Consider the following 17,404-nt stretch of genomic DNA (forward strand, 5'->3'; position numbering starts at 1 on the left):
CATCCGTTGTTTGATGTTGTTGAGAGGATAAGTTTACCGGATTTTTTCCTTAATCGTTTAATTTCTAGTTTTTGGCTTTCTGTTGTCAGACTATGTTACATGATACGTTGGCCTGCAGTGGTTCTGCCCGATGATGTGTTGGTAGTTACTGTGTACGTTTTTGACATGATTATGGTACAGGTGGCCGCACAAAAACAACTCTATTGCAGCCTGTAGGCTTGCGTAGGTAAATGGATGAGTGCTTAACTTTCTGGTCTTGCTCAATAGTTGGTTAGCTACTGTATGTGGAAGCTTCCATTTTATCTGAGACACTTAATACGTAGCCGCCATCTCGTGGAACTTTCATTAACGATCCAACGAACATTCTTTTGAGAAGGTTCCTGATACCATCCCTGTGCATTCCACTGTTTCGGCGTGTATGTGAACACATTTGGGACTAACAGGGTTTACTAGAATCCCACCACTCCACCACAGAGTCACCGCAGTAGACGTTAGATGAGCGCTGTCGCTCCGCGGCACTTGTTTAATAAAAAAATTTCCAAAATGTGTCCAAATGAAACGGTATCCGTTTTTCTTTTTGAACTTTAGCACATCATGAAAGATTTTTCTGCGTTCCCTAGTCAGACTCTCGTTTATGAAAATGTTAGAGTGAGACGAATACCCTAGATCCGCAGCTGTGCCGGCCAGTTTTCTTTTAGCATAGAATGCAATACGCATGTTCCTGCGAGTAAATTTAACTATTATTGCAGAGGGCTGCACCAGATCGCGGTTTTGGTAGCCGGTGGGCGGTGCTGATATCACCATCAGTCATTTGCAGGCCCATGTTGGTAGCAATTTTCTTAACTATATTTGATGTATTTTCCTGGTCACTCCAGGGTATGTTCGTGATTACCACACAGTCCCTTCTCCCATACTGCTCGAGGTTATCTAGTGATTTCTCTAGGTTAATAATCCTCTCCTCGTGCGCAATGTTGCTTGCTTCTAATACCGAGTTCCTATCTTCTAGGGCTTAGTTTTCTTATTGTTGCGATCTAGTTCCTCTACTAGTTCCTCATATTTTGCGGCCAGAAACTCTTGACTTGCCTTAATCTCCTGCAGTTATTTTCTTATGTCCTTCATCTGATTGCCAACGAATTTCTTTAACTCGCCAGTTTGCTGAGAAAGTGCCGCCTTCATGTCAGCCATAGTCACTGGATTTGAAGACTAGCTAGCTCTATCAAACGTGTCAAACTAAAGTTGTCAGCGATATGACACTATGGTTAAGGTTCAAATCAGGGTTAACCTGTCCACGGTTCCAGATTTAATAGTAGGAACAGATAAATAGAGCACTTGATTTATATAATTAAGCGAAAAATATACAATTTAAGCGCTCAATACCAAATTAAGTCATTCACGGCAGCCATCTTGAAAAAAAAAATAGCGTGCAACACAATAAAATCATACGTACATGAAATCAATTACAATACAATTACAATTAAAAATCAATTACAATATAATCTACATTTAAATTCAGAATTACTACTATACACTAATCTATTGTGTACTCCATTATCTATAACTGCAATCTATACTAATATCAATTGAAAAAACGCTCTTGTGCTAACTAAATCGATCTACACGTTTCCGTGGTCCTTATATTTATATAATTAAGCGAAAAATATACAATTTAAGCGCTCAATACCAAAATAAGTCATTCACGGCAGCCATCTTGAAAAAAAAATAGCGTGCAACACAATACAATCATACGTACATGAAATCAATTACAATACAATTACAATTAAAAATCAATTACAATATAATCTACATTTAAATTCAGAATTACTACTCTACACTAATCTATTGTGCACTCCATTATCTATAACTGCAATCTATACTAATATCAATTGAAAAAACGCTCTTGTGCTAACTAAATCGATCTACACGTTTCCGTGGTCCTTGTACCGTTCGCTTACTCCCTTTCTTTCTCATCATCAGTGACTTCCCTACAAAGAAACATACCAACAATGCACAATACATATACATCCACATTACTCACCTTAATTTCACAACAGCACATCACACAAATACGAGCATCCTTGTATATCGTATCAGACAAATAAACGCGAATTTATATGTCAAATGATCAAAACAAACTATAACTGTTGACAGATGTACGCTTTCCAACAAGAAAAATATAACTACTTTTATTCGTAATTTATTCGTACATTTATTCGTAATAAACATATTTAGTGTTTCTATTCATGCCTCATGAATACAGAACCCCATTATATTGCCTCTTCTGGCGTTCCTTTCCATCCAAACACACTTAACAAGAATACAACTGCCATGATCTTGCAAGCATTAACATTCCGTCCAAGCACACCTTCTGGATAGCTCACATTTTCTGTTACAACTATAAATCAAATACAATGTGTACTACATTTACCATGATTTACCACATTATACATTTACCTGGCTTTTACGATCTCGCCCTTGCTGGCCGTAAACGTCACTTCCATTGTGTCCAAACCATCAATTATGTCTTCTTCATTCCCAAGCATGTCGAACAATTCCCAAGTCATTGTGAACATCTTAGCTGACGTCCCCGTTAGGATTTCGGCCGTCACAGTATCACTACAATAACAACATTTTCATTAAGTCACGTGTGAGCAAAAATGTCACTTATGCGTTGGCGTTACTCCACGCATTTCAAGAACCTTCATATCAACCACTAATTATCTGTCCAAACGTCTTGTGTGTGTGTTTACAACACCAAATTCATTAGCTAATACTACTAGAATTATACTCTACATACCCCTCAATGTCAAATCCTCTCAGTATTCCCTGCCGTTCCCCTTCATCTGACACTGATGTAACCTGCATCAAAAACACTGTTTACCACACCACTACGAGGCATGAATAGGTGCAGCTGGAATACATACAAATAGCTATCAAGAGTAGTCGACGTTCATACATTTCTTTGTAACAATCATTCAGACTTTTTCTGCAAATCCAATATTATGCATGTCATCTATACGGTCAATATGTCTATGACACAAGTCTTTCTCAATACACTAGCGATAAGCCAGCCATATAGACATGCTACATGCTACATAGATCTGAATAGCATGTCCAGCCTATAACAGTCACTATGACGATTGACCAAATAAACTAAAGCTCCCTTGTCACAACACCTGAAAACTTACCTGTATCTTAGTACTTTTGGTGAAAGTCGCTTCCTTTTGTGACCCGAAGACGCCGATCTCCAAGTTTTCGATGTTCACCTCGTCCCCGTCACTCACTGCTTTCTCCACCGCCCGCTGGCTCCAAACTTTGTTGGGCAGCTTTACATGGCTGCCGGCAACATCACAGACGTTAAACTGTGCCCGCTACTGCGTTTCAGTACTGGTACTTGGTAATGCCTGCATTAGAACAACCTGCAAAATAGACGCACGGAGTTTATGTACATGTAAATCACTGTTGAACACACACAAAAACAGTTGCTCGCATAGTCGAAATCACAGCAGACATTTGACGAAACGAGTTTGTACGTCACAATGATGTTGCACTGCAACATGCATGTGCTACTGACATCCCAATATCATACTTACATCACTCACTATCCCGGACACACTGATCCGTATTTGCTTCGGTGACCTCAACGCTTCATCAATTGACACCTTTGGCCCATGTCCAAAATCTCTCACCACATCCATATCTACGTCGAATTTGCCACAAATCATCACCTCCGCATAAAAAACCTTGATTTATACATACAATCTCGTTTCTGTACTTCATCCATACAATTAGATAGTATTCCACATTTTGCTGTAAATATCAATATGATTGCTGAAATGTTGCCCATCCCGAGCCATACTACTATACTTTTAACTCTGTTCCACATCGCATAACTAAGATTATTGTAACAGCCTGCTCGACACACGCAATACGTTGTACACAGAGATATGTAGTATCGTCAATGAATGAACGCGTATCATTTTCTCTACATACTTATGTATATACTAGCAAAGTACCCGTCCTTCGGACGGTGGGAATTCATGAATGAGTGTATTAGTGTTATAGCTCACCTAAGGATCAAGGGCTTCTTTGTAAAGTATGTTTTTGGTATTCGTGTCCTTGTGTGTGAATGAATATCGCCGTGGGTTTGCCTACTTGTGAGAGGGCAACAGAGCATGCCATGGAAGAAGACAGGTGTGGTCAGGCCCAAGCCTATGGTAGTGAAAGTCTATGGCAATGATGCTCACGGGTGCGGGCATATGCTGTGAATGTAGAGATGCATGGTTTAGCTGAGAAGATGTTCCAATACAAAGTAAAATACAATACAAAAGTTTATTTGATAAGATTTACAGGTGATGGACACTAAATTACAGAACTTCATGGTATACAACGTTGGTAGTGTAAGAAACAGAGTCTGATTTCCCTTGAGTTTGGTTGTCAGTAGTTTCCAGTTGAAGCTTTACCTCAGCGAAAGATTTAAATAGCACGTGAGAAGTCAACGTAAAGTGGGCCATGAGAGAAGACGGGTTTTGGGAGGAAAATACCCAGCTTCTTGAAAGTTTGACCTTGCGCTTTATTGATGGTGATGCAGTAAGCCAAGCGAATAGGGAACTGGCTGCGTTGAAGTGTAAATGATAGATCGACATCAGATGGAGCTAATATTATCTTGGGTATTAATGTTCTTTGTCCACTGCGAGGGCCGGTGAGTATTTCTGCATCAAGTACGTGTTTGTGAAGTCTATGGATTTTGAGTCTAGTACCATTGCTGAGTCATTGTCGAATATTTAGATTTCGTTTTCAGTGATAGCTTCTATGAGTTGTTTGTCAGCAGTTTGGATATGGTTTTCGGGGGCGCAGATTTTATCGCGAACGTCCTTTTTAGTTTCTTGTAATTGCCTGACTGTCTGGGACATGAGTAACTGAAACTGATCCTTCGGACGGTGGGAATTCATGAATGTGTATTAGCGTTGTAGCTCACCTAAGAATGAAGGGCGTCTTTGGATGGTCTGTTTTTGGTCTTCCTGTCCTGTGTGTGAATGAACATCGCCGTGGGTTTGCCTACTCGTGAGAGGGCAACATAGAGCATGCCATGGGAGAAGACAGGTGTGGTCAGGTCCAAGCGTATCCTGTCCTTGGACTTTGTTTATTGTCTAGCATAGCAAAGGCAGATAGGGAATTGCAGTCTTTTAAATTGAAAAGGAAGATCTGATGTTGAAGGGATGAGTGGTATGCGTGGTATGAATACGGTTTTGCCGGTTGCTGGTCCATGTAGGATGACGACTTCTATGACGTTGGCATGGCAGGCTGCGACTCGACAACGTGTTTCATTGGTGATGTTGTGTGGGTCTAAAGATCTGAGGACAATAATGGGGGAACCAAGTTTAAGAGTAAGTTTGTGTGGTGGTAAGCCTGCGATATTAAGGGAATTCAAGAAATCCACAGGGAAATGGACAGCTTCCTTCACAGTTAGAGTCGAGTCCAAGGATGTGTACGCGATTTGTTCTCCAGGCATCATGTTGAGGATGTGATGGTTAAGTGTTGCGACAGTGTCATTAAGTGGCGCTAGTATTGAACGTTCTGATAGCCATTGGTTGTTGGTGTGCTTTGTAGGCAAGTCTTTAAAGATGGCTTGAATGAGATGTCCCTGATCGTTTGTTGTCTGCAGATTGTCAGGAAGGAAGATTGTGCTGGGTGGTTCAGTCACTGTATACGTTCCATTGCCTATGGACATGAGTAGATGTGAGTAGGCAGTTGCGTTTGAGTCGCCTGTTAGGTGTGCCCTCTGGTTTTTGTGCAAGTGTACCATATGGACATGTTGCCAGAGGTGAGATCTTTTGATTGATGGTTCAATTATGTTGGCTTGTGTACCGTTCTTGACAACTGGTAATATCTGGCGGAAATCACCATCTAGTAATGTGGGGATGCCCCCAAAGGGCTGGGTATTGCCTCGGATGTCTTGTAAAGTCCGATCTATGGCCTCGTATGCTGCTTTGTGGGTCATAGGCGCTTCGTCAACGATGAGTGCGGAACAGTTAATAATCACCTTCATGTTCTGCTAAGAAGGTTTGTTGTTCCGATGCTGAGTACTGGGTGTACCGGTTGTATTCAATTGTGTCGTAATCAGCATTGTTGTGGTTAACATTGAGTCCATATTTGTGTAGTTACTGGCCATCCATTTGGAGGACTTTTTGTTCTATCTGGAGCAGGCAGGAGTTGTAGACAGTAGCAATTTGGTCGTCGTTCAGGTTGTGTTGGCTTGATGGAAAGAATAAATCTTCAGACATGTTGTCTTTGTGCTGTTCCCACAGGTTGGGTGGGTCTGCTGGTTCACATGATGTGAGGATGATGGCGAAGAGGTTCCTGAGTTGGGCTGGGCTGCTTGACTCGTTGGCTTCAGATAAAGCCTTGTGGAGGTGGTTATCATCTGCAATTAAGCCAAGCAAAAGGCATGCCTGACGGAATGTTGAACAGGTAACCTCTTCAACTTGTTTGAGATGTTGGAAACTGTGTGGCCCCTTCTTCTCATGCAGTAGGAGTCGGAGGAAGTAGCATTCTCCTCGGTTTGGCGAGATCGTGTATACGCGACCAAGGCAGTTTATTTTAAAAATGCTGGAATGGTTTGGAACTGGGGTTCCTCTCTTACGGCGCACCCACTTCTTGTTGTTCCATGTATAATACTGTGGTAGCTGTGGGTATGTGAGTGTTCTTGCAAAGGTATCTTGTTGACATAAAGTGAAAAATTCAGTCAGAGTAGTTTTGGGTGGCTGACGGTTGGTTAATTCTTGTGCGGTGTTAGTGTCTGAAAAGTAGACGCGTTGTCCATTTTCTAGGTGTACAGCCAAATGGGATACGGGTGGGAAGTGTTCATGGACTGGAAGTTTGAGGAGGCGGTATGCTACCTCAGTGCTGCCGACGTATCTTGCATGCTGGTATTGGGCAATTTCATCAGTTGGAGTAGGTGCACTTGTATCTTGCTGGAGGCTGTACATGGCTTGGTCACTTCCCTTGTTTACATATTTTAGGACATATATAATACTTTTGACTGACATGCAAAGTTCCTCCATTTGGCGTAGGAGGAATGGGCTGTATGGCACCACCCACTGGTTGCTGATGATGATGTGTTGCATGGTCTGGTTGACATTTTTATTTAAGCTAATGGTGTGACCGCCATCTTCTTCCATCCGTCTGCGATAGTTCGGGTAGCCGTCGTGGCCTGTCATTGTGGTGTCAATGAAGTGTTTGGGAAATGACTTTGTGCACTGATTGTCCTTCATGCAAGGGCTGTTTCTGTTGAAGGGACCACGTGGGCCATGGATCATGTGGGACTTGACTAATTCATGACGGACTGGTGTATCTGTTGGAGATGGGATTTCTGCTGAAATTATGAGGTCAATATCTTGTGGAGTGACCTTTGACTGTGGGTTTAACCATATAAGGATGTGGGCATGAGGAAGGCCTCTTCTGAAATTCAACAGAGTAAAGCCATGCCTGAACATTCCCGAAGCAGCCATTTTTCAGCATGTGCATGAGTTTGAGTAACTTTTGATTGAACACTCGCACGACGATATCTGGGCGATCTGGAGCGGTTTGGTGTGGAAGTAGGTTGTCCATAATTTTCTGCCATTTGGGGTTTGTGGTTGTGGTAATGAAGAGGTCAGGTCGCCCAAATTCTCTAACATATGTGATGGCGTCTTGTTGCTTCTGATGCATATACCTGGGTCCTCCGGTGAATGTGGCTGGAAGTACAACCCTCTGCCCGAGGCTTGCTGGATTGGAATCTGCTTTGACCAGACTGTCTTGGAGATTTGAATAGTTATCAGCTCGCAGTGTTTTCTTTTCACGGCGTAAGAAGTGGAGACGCTCACTTTCAACTTTACAGTACATGTCAACGATGAATTGTTGAAACAGGCGTCTACCTTGTAGGATGTGATTTGATTTGCGGCACATGATGTGATACGAATAATATTGCATTTGAGTAACTGGCTTTCCTTAAGCAGATTTCATGTAGATATTGTAGCCATGGGTGGCATAGGGAAAGAACAGTGGGTACTGTAATGGATCGTAAGCATGACTAAGTTCTGATATGTGTTTCAGTGTACCATCACGTTGGTGTATGACTATATCCCTGCTGGTGGTGGGCTCATTGGGCATGAGAATTGCAACTTCATTGGCTACTGGTATGTTGAATCGTCACGCATGTTCATTGCTTGGTCGTTTATCCTCATGTATCACAACAGTTAAGTCAGGAGCATTTATGTTGTGCAAGATATCTGCAGCTGTTTTGAAAGCTTTCACATAATGATTGTGTTCATGGAGCATGTCTCGTAGATTTGCAACTATTTCAGGTTTCAGCTGATTTGCAATTGATAGCCTTGTGTTCACTTCATCTACTTTGTTGTCAATGAAGTAAATTTGAAGGAACTGAGGTGTTCGGTTTGGTTCAGGGTACATGGAACCAATGTTATGGAAAACCTGCCCTTGCACTGTAAATGTAGGGTTCCAGTCTGATAGTTGCCTTGTTGTGCAGGCAAAGCTGGTCATTTGGAATGCACAGTTATATGTCTTGATATTGCAGAGAAAATGTTCATCGTCATTCAGTAGCGATGAAAGATAAGGTGGTAGCTGTGGATAACATGGGAGCTTAATTTTCCCGTTGCAGCAGCAGAATCCAGGAGGTTCATTGGTGAATGTGGCAGCTTGACAGTGCTGGCAGATCTTGTTCATAAGTCCTATACAGGTTTGTGGAGTAAAATGTTCTTCGACATAACCATATGCCTCGTGGTGTTGTGCCTGTTCATGTGTGACGTCAACACTTGGCCGTTGTCTTTTAGCTCTCATGTGTGCTGCTGTCCGGGTAGTGTTGTTGAGGGATGTTTTGCGCTTCATCATGGATGTAGGTAGGCAAGAGAAAAGTAAAAGGTGGTTATTGTAAGAAAACAATGTTTATTTTGCATCAGAAGTGTACAGCTACAGAATGTGGATATATTCACATGAATGACAATGAGCTGTGAGGAATATTGAAATCCCCGTGGAGACTTAAGGCATAAAATATATAAAAAATCGGTTGACGGTTATCCGACACTCTTCCAAAAAAGTGCCGACTCAAATTTTGTTATTAGCATTGTTATAAAAAGAATATGAAATTGATTTATTTTAGACAAAGATCATAAATAAAGTCGAGAAATAGAAATTAGTATTCTTAAACAATATTTTTATATCATTTTTCCATCAAAATATGTATCGGGGTTTAAAGTTCTAGAAAATAAACACATTGAATGATAGTTTTGGTGTTTTTGACTTGGATTTGGAACCGTAAACAGACATTTATTGTATTTCATGGCTAATATCGAATTAATGAATAATGCCTAATATTGAAAATGGTCATCCGTTAATGGGCATACAAAATTATTATATTCCTATCTAATCTATTCTTATCATGACTTATTGCCTATTCTTATCATGACTTACCTTATTTATGAGCTTCCTAGTCAACACTCCTCTTGTTTGTCGAAGTCTACTGGGAATGTCAATGTGTAATAAAAATTGAATTGAGTGATTTTTGAATGTATGTGATGTGGCAATTCTCAATTCTGAACAGCATACATTATTACTTGAACAGTATGCACATGCATGCAATTGTTGCATGAAATTAATATACTCTAGGACAGAAACAAAATGGCATAAATCATAACATTTGTATCGTTTTCTGTCCAAATATATGATCTGGTTGAGTGCTTGTAAACATGTTTTGCCAACAATACATAATTCATGCAGGAATTGGTGACAATCGGCAGGAATAATGCCATTTATTGACTGGGCAAACATGGTCACTGTGTTTGTGTAGGCCTACGCACTATGATTGTTATTCAAGAAACAGGCATATTGATATTTCGGAAAACTTACCTTACGTGCAGGAGATAAAGGTATATTAACTGAAGTACAAAGTTTTCGGCGAACCGAAACTGAAACCGAAACCGAACTCAACCGAACGTGAAGATGTGGTGAGCACATTGTGATGAAGAATTTCATTATGGATTTTGGGATATCCCAGGGAATTCCATGAGGGGAATTGATTGACTTAAAAATTCGCTGTTTGCCTTTTATAGTATACATTTTAAATTAAATATATTTTAAATATGCATATATTTAGAATGAAAGAAAGAAGTTGCGCGCCTGGCGAGAAATATATATTTTTTAATTTCCGCGGCTGCCGAGTTTCGAACTCCCGACCCCTAATGGATTAGGCAAGCGTGCTACCACTGTGCCACAGCGCAAGCTGGCAACGACACGTACTACATTGGTTAATGGTATAGTCACGTCGATACACTGGTATGCTATTTTTAGCCAGTGTTAAATAAAACGGCTTCAAATTCAACTTTATCCTGTTTTCATCATTGCAAAAGTGCGCCAATATTACTCTATGAGTGGTAATGCATCGTTTACAGTCAAGCAATTTCAAATCATGCGAGCAGATTCAGAGAACATAGCTAACAAAAAATTGGCTTTTCCCTTTTATAGTACAGATATATATATTGAGTAATACATCTATACATACTGTAGCACTGCTGCGCTCGAGCTCATTACTTAGGCACGTTGCCGAGTGAGCGGAGCAGGCAACAGCTGGTAGCGGTGCCACAGGTGTCACAGGTGTTGAATGACTGACTAGGTAGAATGGTCACTTAGAGAGCGGAGAGCGGGGTACGTGACACGCGGCATCATAAACTGCGGCCCTTGCAAGAAGAGGGCGGCAGAACGGGAACCTGGAGAAATCCAAGAGGTGATGAGATAATGCCCTGATGGCGGGCACAGGAATCGCTTGGCTATATAAGGCGAGCCGCACTCAAGCACGGGGAGCTCGAACCTCTATCGCTGTGTTCTGCCTTGCCACGCTACATTTGTACGCTACGTGTTGTACTCATATCTATCATGGCTAATAATACAGTCGCTTGTGGTACGTTACTTCACTAGTTCGTGTTTGCTTTATTGCGCATCTTCTACCCTGTTCCCTTACCCGCTGCCTACCTCACCTAAGTACAAGGTTACACATACCGTCGACCGATCGTGGAGAGAGAAACTGTCGTCTCTGACTCCAGGGTTGCCCACTTGCACGAAGCGACCCTTCGGAAATTTCTTGACAAATTTCTTGTTAAAAAAGGTTATGTCCGTCCTCGTGCTTTCCTCGTTGAGAACTGGCACACGCCAGAAAATGACGTTTTTTTCTTGCCTCTCTTCTGCCGTGTCCAGGACTTCAAGGCGAGGGGTGCACGAGCAGTCCCCACCATTCTGACTTTAAATGCAAGTATCCTTTGCCCCCATCTCCAATCAATCATCATATTCATTCATAGATAAAAATGATATTCTTGTAACATCGCTAAAATGATATACTTCCACTATACTATACTATCCACGAAGACAAACAGGAGAATTGCTCCTAAACACAATATCCATCCACATCATACAAGTTAAAATAGATTCCTACGTTACACACACACGCACGCACGCACGCACGCGCGCACACACACAATAAACAACAAGAAATTACAGCTATACGCTGTGAATCTATGAAACAAATTCGAAGTGAAAGGCAAGTATCGCTGAGAGGGTCTATGTCCTCCAGGGTACTGCCGGAACGTACCCTGGTACCAGAGCATATAAATCAACGTGATTTATATGCTCTGCTGGTACTATCTAAGATGCCGGACTGTACCTCGCCTACTCCACTAACGAGTCTAGGGAGTCGCCTACGCTTACTCCCTAACCCTAACCCTAACCCTAACCATATCAGATAGTTACCAGGGTACGTTCCGGTATACCGGACCGTACCCAGGGTACGTTCCGGCAGTACCCTGGGGGACATAGACCCTATGAGCGCAAGTATCATTTAATAAAATAAACAAAAATGGCATGGGGGATAGTGGGCGTGTCCTAACTTTACAATAATGTGTACGCAACTGCGTATCTGCATATCTGTGCCTTATGCTAGCCGCACACTATACGATTTTGCTCGGGCTGCAGTCGTAAGCCCTCGCACACCATACGCTCGGCAGCCGATCGATCGGGAGGCCCCCGCACACTGTACGACTCAAAGTTGGTGCTAACCATGGCGCTCTTGTGGCATTCCAAGCGGATTTAGCGTGTCAGGAGTGTTTTCCCGCCATTTTGACCGAATGCGGTTCCCATGGCGCTGCTCTGTGATTGGTCAATTTTCTTCAGCGCTCCGCGGCGGGTCGGATGGCCACGCACACTATCCAAGTTGCGTCGTAACACCTCGCACACTATACGACCCGCTCTGCTCCCGATTCAAAATTCGAATCGGCCCAAAATGACCTCCCGATCGTGTCAAACCAGTCGGTAGCCAGACCTAAGCCTCCCGATCCCGCTCGGGTCGTATAGTGTGCGGCTAGCATAACAAATGTGTCACTACGCACGACTGAAATTTTACGTTCATAACCGTAGCAACAGACCTCAGATGAGCCCAGATGCTCTGCGGCTCTTGTTATTATTACATTATATCTTACTATAAATTGGGGATTTTCTGTGATGTGGTGGCACATGGGTGTGTGTGTGTGTGTGTCTGTGTGTGTGTGTGTGTGTGTGTGTATGTGTGTGTCCGGCTATACGTTTCCCAACCGTTCAACGGATCCTTTCCAAACTTGGTCGGAACATTCATTCACATTCCACGTTCAAAAACATTAAAATAGTGCGAAATTTTTGCACCAAGCGCGGTGCAACGTCACAACACGAAAACACAATGGCAATGCAAACAAGTGCCACGGAGCGACAGCGCTCATCTAACGTCTACTGCGGTGACTCTGTGGTGGAGTGGTGGGATTCTAGTTCTACTAATCGACTGAAAGTCGGCAATGTAAACGGAAAGTTTGAGCGCTCAACAAGCTGATAAGAGAGAAGCTGAGAAATTAGAACATGTTCTATTTTCATAACTTTTGGTCAGCGAGTTGATCAAGTTTTTGCCACTCGGCCACTTCGATGATAGCATTCATGAGGTGTGTCTCTCCGCCCTAGGGAGAGCACGTTTCTGCTATCGGCGCCACACTGACCAGTGCGGATTGATAAGTGCAAAAATGTGTATCCACGTTCGTCTCGTCGATTTTCCATATCCCAGCTTAAGACACAGAGCTCCTCTCCACTTGCATCTTTTCCACTGTCGGAACTGTCTGATATTTGTAGGCCTACCCTCTCGTCCTCATCATTCAATTGATCAGGTTTAATAATATGGAGCAACATTACTGGCATATTTCGTCAGATATTGCTGTTGATCCGCCTCACTGTCTGATTCAGAAGATAATTCACATTCTGCAACCATTTGTGTTTTTCAAAGCAGTGAGCACACGGTTTTCAGCATGCGTAAGGCATTGTGGGGGAAATTATGGCGGTCAGTACGAAAGTTGGCAATATCCAAGATTGAAAACAATATAATCAAAAATACGTTTGATCACAATTTGTTTTGAAAATGCCTGAAAATGTGTTTAAAATAATAATTATTAAATAATTCAGTATTTTATAAAAGGCTAAATACCATAAAGATGTCAGAATCCTTTTAAACATAAACAAATTACATTAGATTGTGTTAATTTGTTGTCCAAACCGATTTGTATATAATATATATAGCGATTTATATATATATTTATATAAACGATTTATATATATATATATATTTATATAGCGATTTGTATATGTAGCGATTTTTTCATTCTGTAGTTTCCAGGGTCAGTATTTGCTGACTGTAGGAGTTTGCATATGTGATCGGATTTGAAAGTCACATAGGGAATGGGTATGGTTTCGAAGCGAGCATTGGTCAAACCTGAGCGTGTGTAAATTTTATGACAGAACTATGGTGATTCTAGATATATAGTAGTGATGCTGGTGGGAGCAGCCAATGAAGGGCTGTTGATTTTGCTAAGGTTTGCTTCAATCATAGCTAGTGTTACAATTCCGTGCGTGTTAACGAATATTTCTCAACTCGGCATATTTTTATACACTCCAAATTTATTACTCGAAACGCACACTAATAATGCACACTAAATATTATGTCGCTCATGTCATGTAATGTTCATTATATCCAAAATTATATAATAAAAATCCAAATTATAAGAAATTAGGCGAGAACAAAGAAACAATACTTACAATGTATGGTGCACAGTGGAAAAAAGCACGAGCGCACGCGAATGTATAAATACGGCTCAAGCAAAAAGGACCCGCGCCACGCACAACAGACGCTTTTATAACGCGCCAAGGAAACCCGCGAGTCACGTGACAAATCATAATGTAAACGAGCAGAACGCAGTCAAGCTGACCTGCTTAGACACCGCGTTAAGTAAAAACTGACAGTGCTAGATATACTACAGTATGACACGCTTAGAAGAAATAATGAGAAGAAATAACAGCTAGCATATGTTAGAATGTAGCTAAAGTTATAATAAAGAGATTGAAAAATTGTTATTGACATTTTGGAGTTTTCTCATGACTTGGTACTACTTACTGTTGGCCTACTTGGTTGTCTGTTGCCTTTTCTCACCCGGGCTGGCCATGTGGATGGTGTGTGAAATCGATGCTAGATACTTTGAGAGTTACCATGATTATGCCATAATAGGTATAAAAACATTTTAATTTTGTTTAGAATGATGTGACAAAGAAGCTCGTACATCGATTACAAGAAACTGACTGCTGGAAATCAGAACTGCAGCAGACAATACAAGACTTGATAGCAGAGACAGGTCTTCTTTTGGAGCAAAAGATTAGGTTGGAGAGAGCATTAGCAACAACAGAGGTTCCTCTTCATATTTCTACAGACTGCCTAAAATGCCGAGAAAAACGACAAGCAACAGACGATGTACAAGATAATGCTGAGCTTGCTCTGATAAAGGTAGTATATATTGCACACCATGTTAAATAAGATCACTATATTTATAAAATATACTTCATTATTGAACAATGATCTGAATCAGGAACAGCCATTTTATAATACTTAATAGTCAAGATACAATATGTTTCAATTGCTAATTAAAGTATCATCAACCTCTCTCTAATTGTCTGGCATCCGTATTGCATAGGAAATACATGTGACAAAACGTGATATCTCTGATATCATGTGATTATTAGTATAAGTGATTATACATTTTTCAACCTATACACAAACTTGCGCAGATAAGGTCTATGTCCACCTGACCTCTGTTTGACCTGGCTCGTTTAGCCAGGTCGCACAGAGGCCAGGGGGACATAGACCCTACGAGCCAAACTTGCAAGTGTCAATAAAAGCAAAAATGTTAGTATCTTTTGCTGTCTCAAAGTCATCACGTTTTTATCCCATATAGTCCAAATGCCAGGTCGGCAGGTGGGACTGGTGGTACTGGACACACCTGCAGGTGTAGGGGCAGCTGTAGGTGTTGTAAAGTGTGATTTGCAGATGGTAGAAATAGTAGTTGTGTTTAGAAATGTCGCGACGGTGGTTGCATAATGCGTTAGGCGGCGGCAGTGCGTCTGATGTAGTATGGATGATGGAGATGCGAAACGGTTGAGAAGGAAGTGTTGTGCATGTGGGCAGCAGGTGTGGTTGTCCAGGCGCGCACGACTTTCTTTGTTAGCTAGAAATGTATAAAGGGAAGGTTCTTGGTTGTGAGGAGAGATCGGACGTGAGTGTGCGAGGCACGCGGCTGCGTGCCTCTGTGCACGCGCATGTGGGTTGAGAAACAATAATACTATTTGCTGAACACAACTGCTTGGAGTTTGGAGTTTTATTTCATCTCTACAACAAATCTACTTTGAACCGGGTAACGTCACCATCGCCGTTACATTTTGGCGTCGTCGACAGTTAGAACCGGGCTTGCGGACATAACGCAAGATGCTACCACAACAAACGATTCACGACCCACGGAGCCACGGAAGATAACTGGAGAGCGGACGAGAGAGCAAGAGAGACAGAAGAAGAGAGAGAGGGAGAGACGGAAGGAAATAAGGCAATGCCGAGACGCCGAAACAGACAGAGCAACGGAAGCCGAGAGAAGAAGCTAGAAGAAAGAAGAGGTAGATATAATGCTGTGGTAAGTGTTGCATTTTTCCTAGTATAAATTTCGCTGTGCTAACGCTGTGCTAACGCTGTTTACTGTCGCCTGACTGCTAAGTATACTGACGATATTGCCTGTTGCACATTTATGTAAGTGGAGCGCGGACGGTTTGTGCCACAATAGAGCGTTATAGGGTGCATAAGGTATAGAGAGCGTTACATGGGCTAGGATAGATAGCCATGGCATGCGTGTGATAAAGGGCGAAGAGGGCCCTACGCGAACGTATTCGCGTCACGCATCACGTTTAACGCGTGGAAAATACGCGGCTAAAGTTATGTCTCTGTAAAGACAATACACGGTCCGAGACAAGGACTACGGGGGATTTCTGTGGCAGCATATATACGCTGGGAATCCTCCACACACGTGTCAGGGAGCACGGAATATAGATACGCTCGATGTGTAAGCACCCTAATATACTAGGACGTACTGAACGATATAATGATTCGTTCATTCACGCCATATATGAAGGCACAGTGACAGTAAATAATCGTATGATATCTAGTTATGCACAGGTGTATAGTTGGATACTATAGAAGGCTGGCGACGCGGTAATGGCAAGCACAGATGATGTTATTTTGGGGAAAATGTGACGCTGAATACGGCAGAGTATATTTAGTTAGGAACATGTTGTTATGACATATATATATATAATAGGCATGTTAATACAGTAAATGAGCGAACAGTGTTTGGTATTGTTACATATCGATAGCATATGCGTCGCATACACGCGTGTGAATCCTGCGGTTTAGGATGCAGAAATGTTGTAAGCTGGAGCATGATGTTGAGTAAGCATATATATATATATATATCATACATATATAATGGCAGGGTTGTTTAAAGATCTTGAGGAGAGGGGTATTACGAGTGACCTGGGTTTCGATGTATGTGATTGATCCCACATACATTGAAGGCATATGGTCATTAGTGATATTCGTTGTGGATGGAGCTACGTACTCCTGGGGATTTTTTTTTCAGTGATGTTATGATATCTATTTTCTTCCATTGTATTTATTGCGTATTTTGGTATTTCAAGGTGTTGTGTTGTGGGGTATTGCAAGGGTGTTGTTGTTGTTGTTTTCTCGGTATATTAAGCAATGAACAGTTTAGATCATGGTGGTTAGCTTGGCAAGTCGGGTCAAGCATGCGGATTATATCAGAGTGGTCAGTGGGATGATTTCAAAGGGCTGTGTATTACGGGGCGCCATGCAGGACAGGGCTCAATTTTGTCTAACAAAACTCAATTCTGTCTCACAAAACTCAATTCTGTCAATCCTGTACCACAAAACTCAATTTTGTCAATCCTGTACCACAAAACTCAATTTTGT

The 17,404-nt window shown here is 41.8% G+C and overlaps 1 protein-coding gene across 1 annotated transcript in view; it reads left to right on the plus strand.

The window, feature by feature from the left end:
- The first annotated feature begins 8,884 nt into the window (after positions 1 to 8,884).
- Positions 8,885 to 17,404, plus strand: part of LOC106806626 (tektin-4-like) — a 41,277-nt gene continuing 32,757 nt past the window's right edge. The window contains exons 1-2 of the mRNA XM_014808629.1: positions 8,885 to 8,890; positions 14,636 to 14,881. Of these exons, the coding sequence (XP_014664115.1) occupies positions 8,885 to 8,890; positions 14,636 to 14,881 (252 nt within the window). The remainder of the gene's footprint in view (positions 8,891 to 14,635; positions 14,882 to 17,404) is intronic.

This window comes from Priapulus caudatus, unplaced genomic scaffold, assembly GCF_000485595.1.
Source record: "Priapulus caudatus unplaced genomic scaffold, Priapulus_caudatus-5.0.1 Scaffold170, whole genome shotgun sequence".
In the NCBI taxonomy this organism is placed as follows: Eukaryota; Metazoa; Priapulida; class Priapulimorpha; order Priapulimorphida; family Priapulidae; genus Priapulus; species Priapulus caudatus.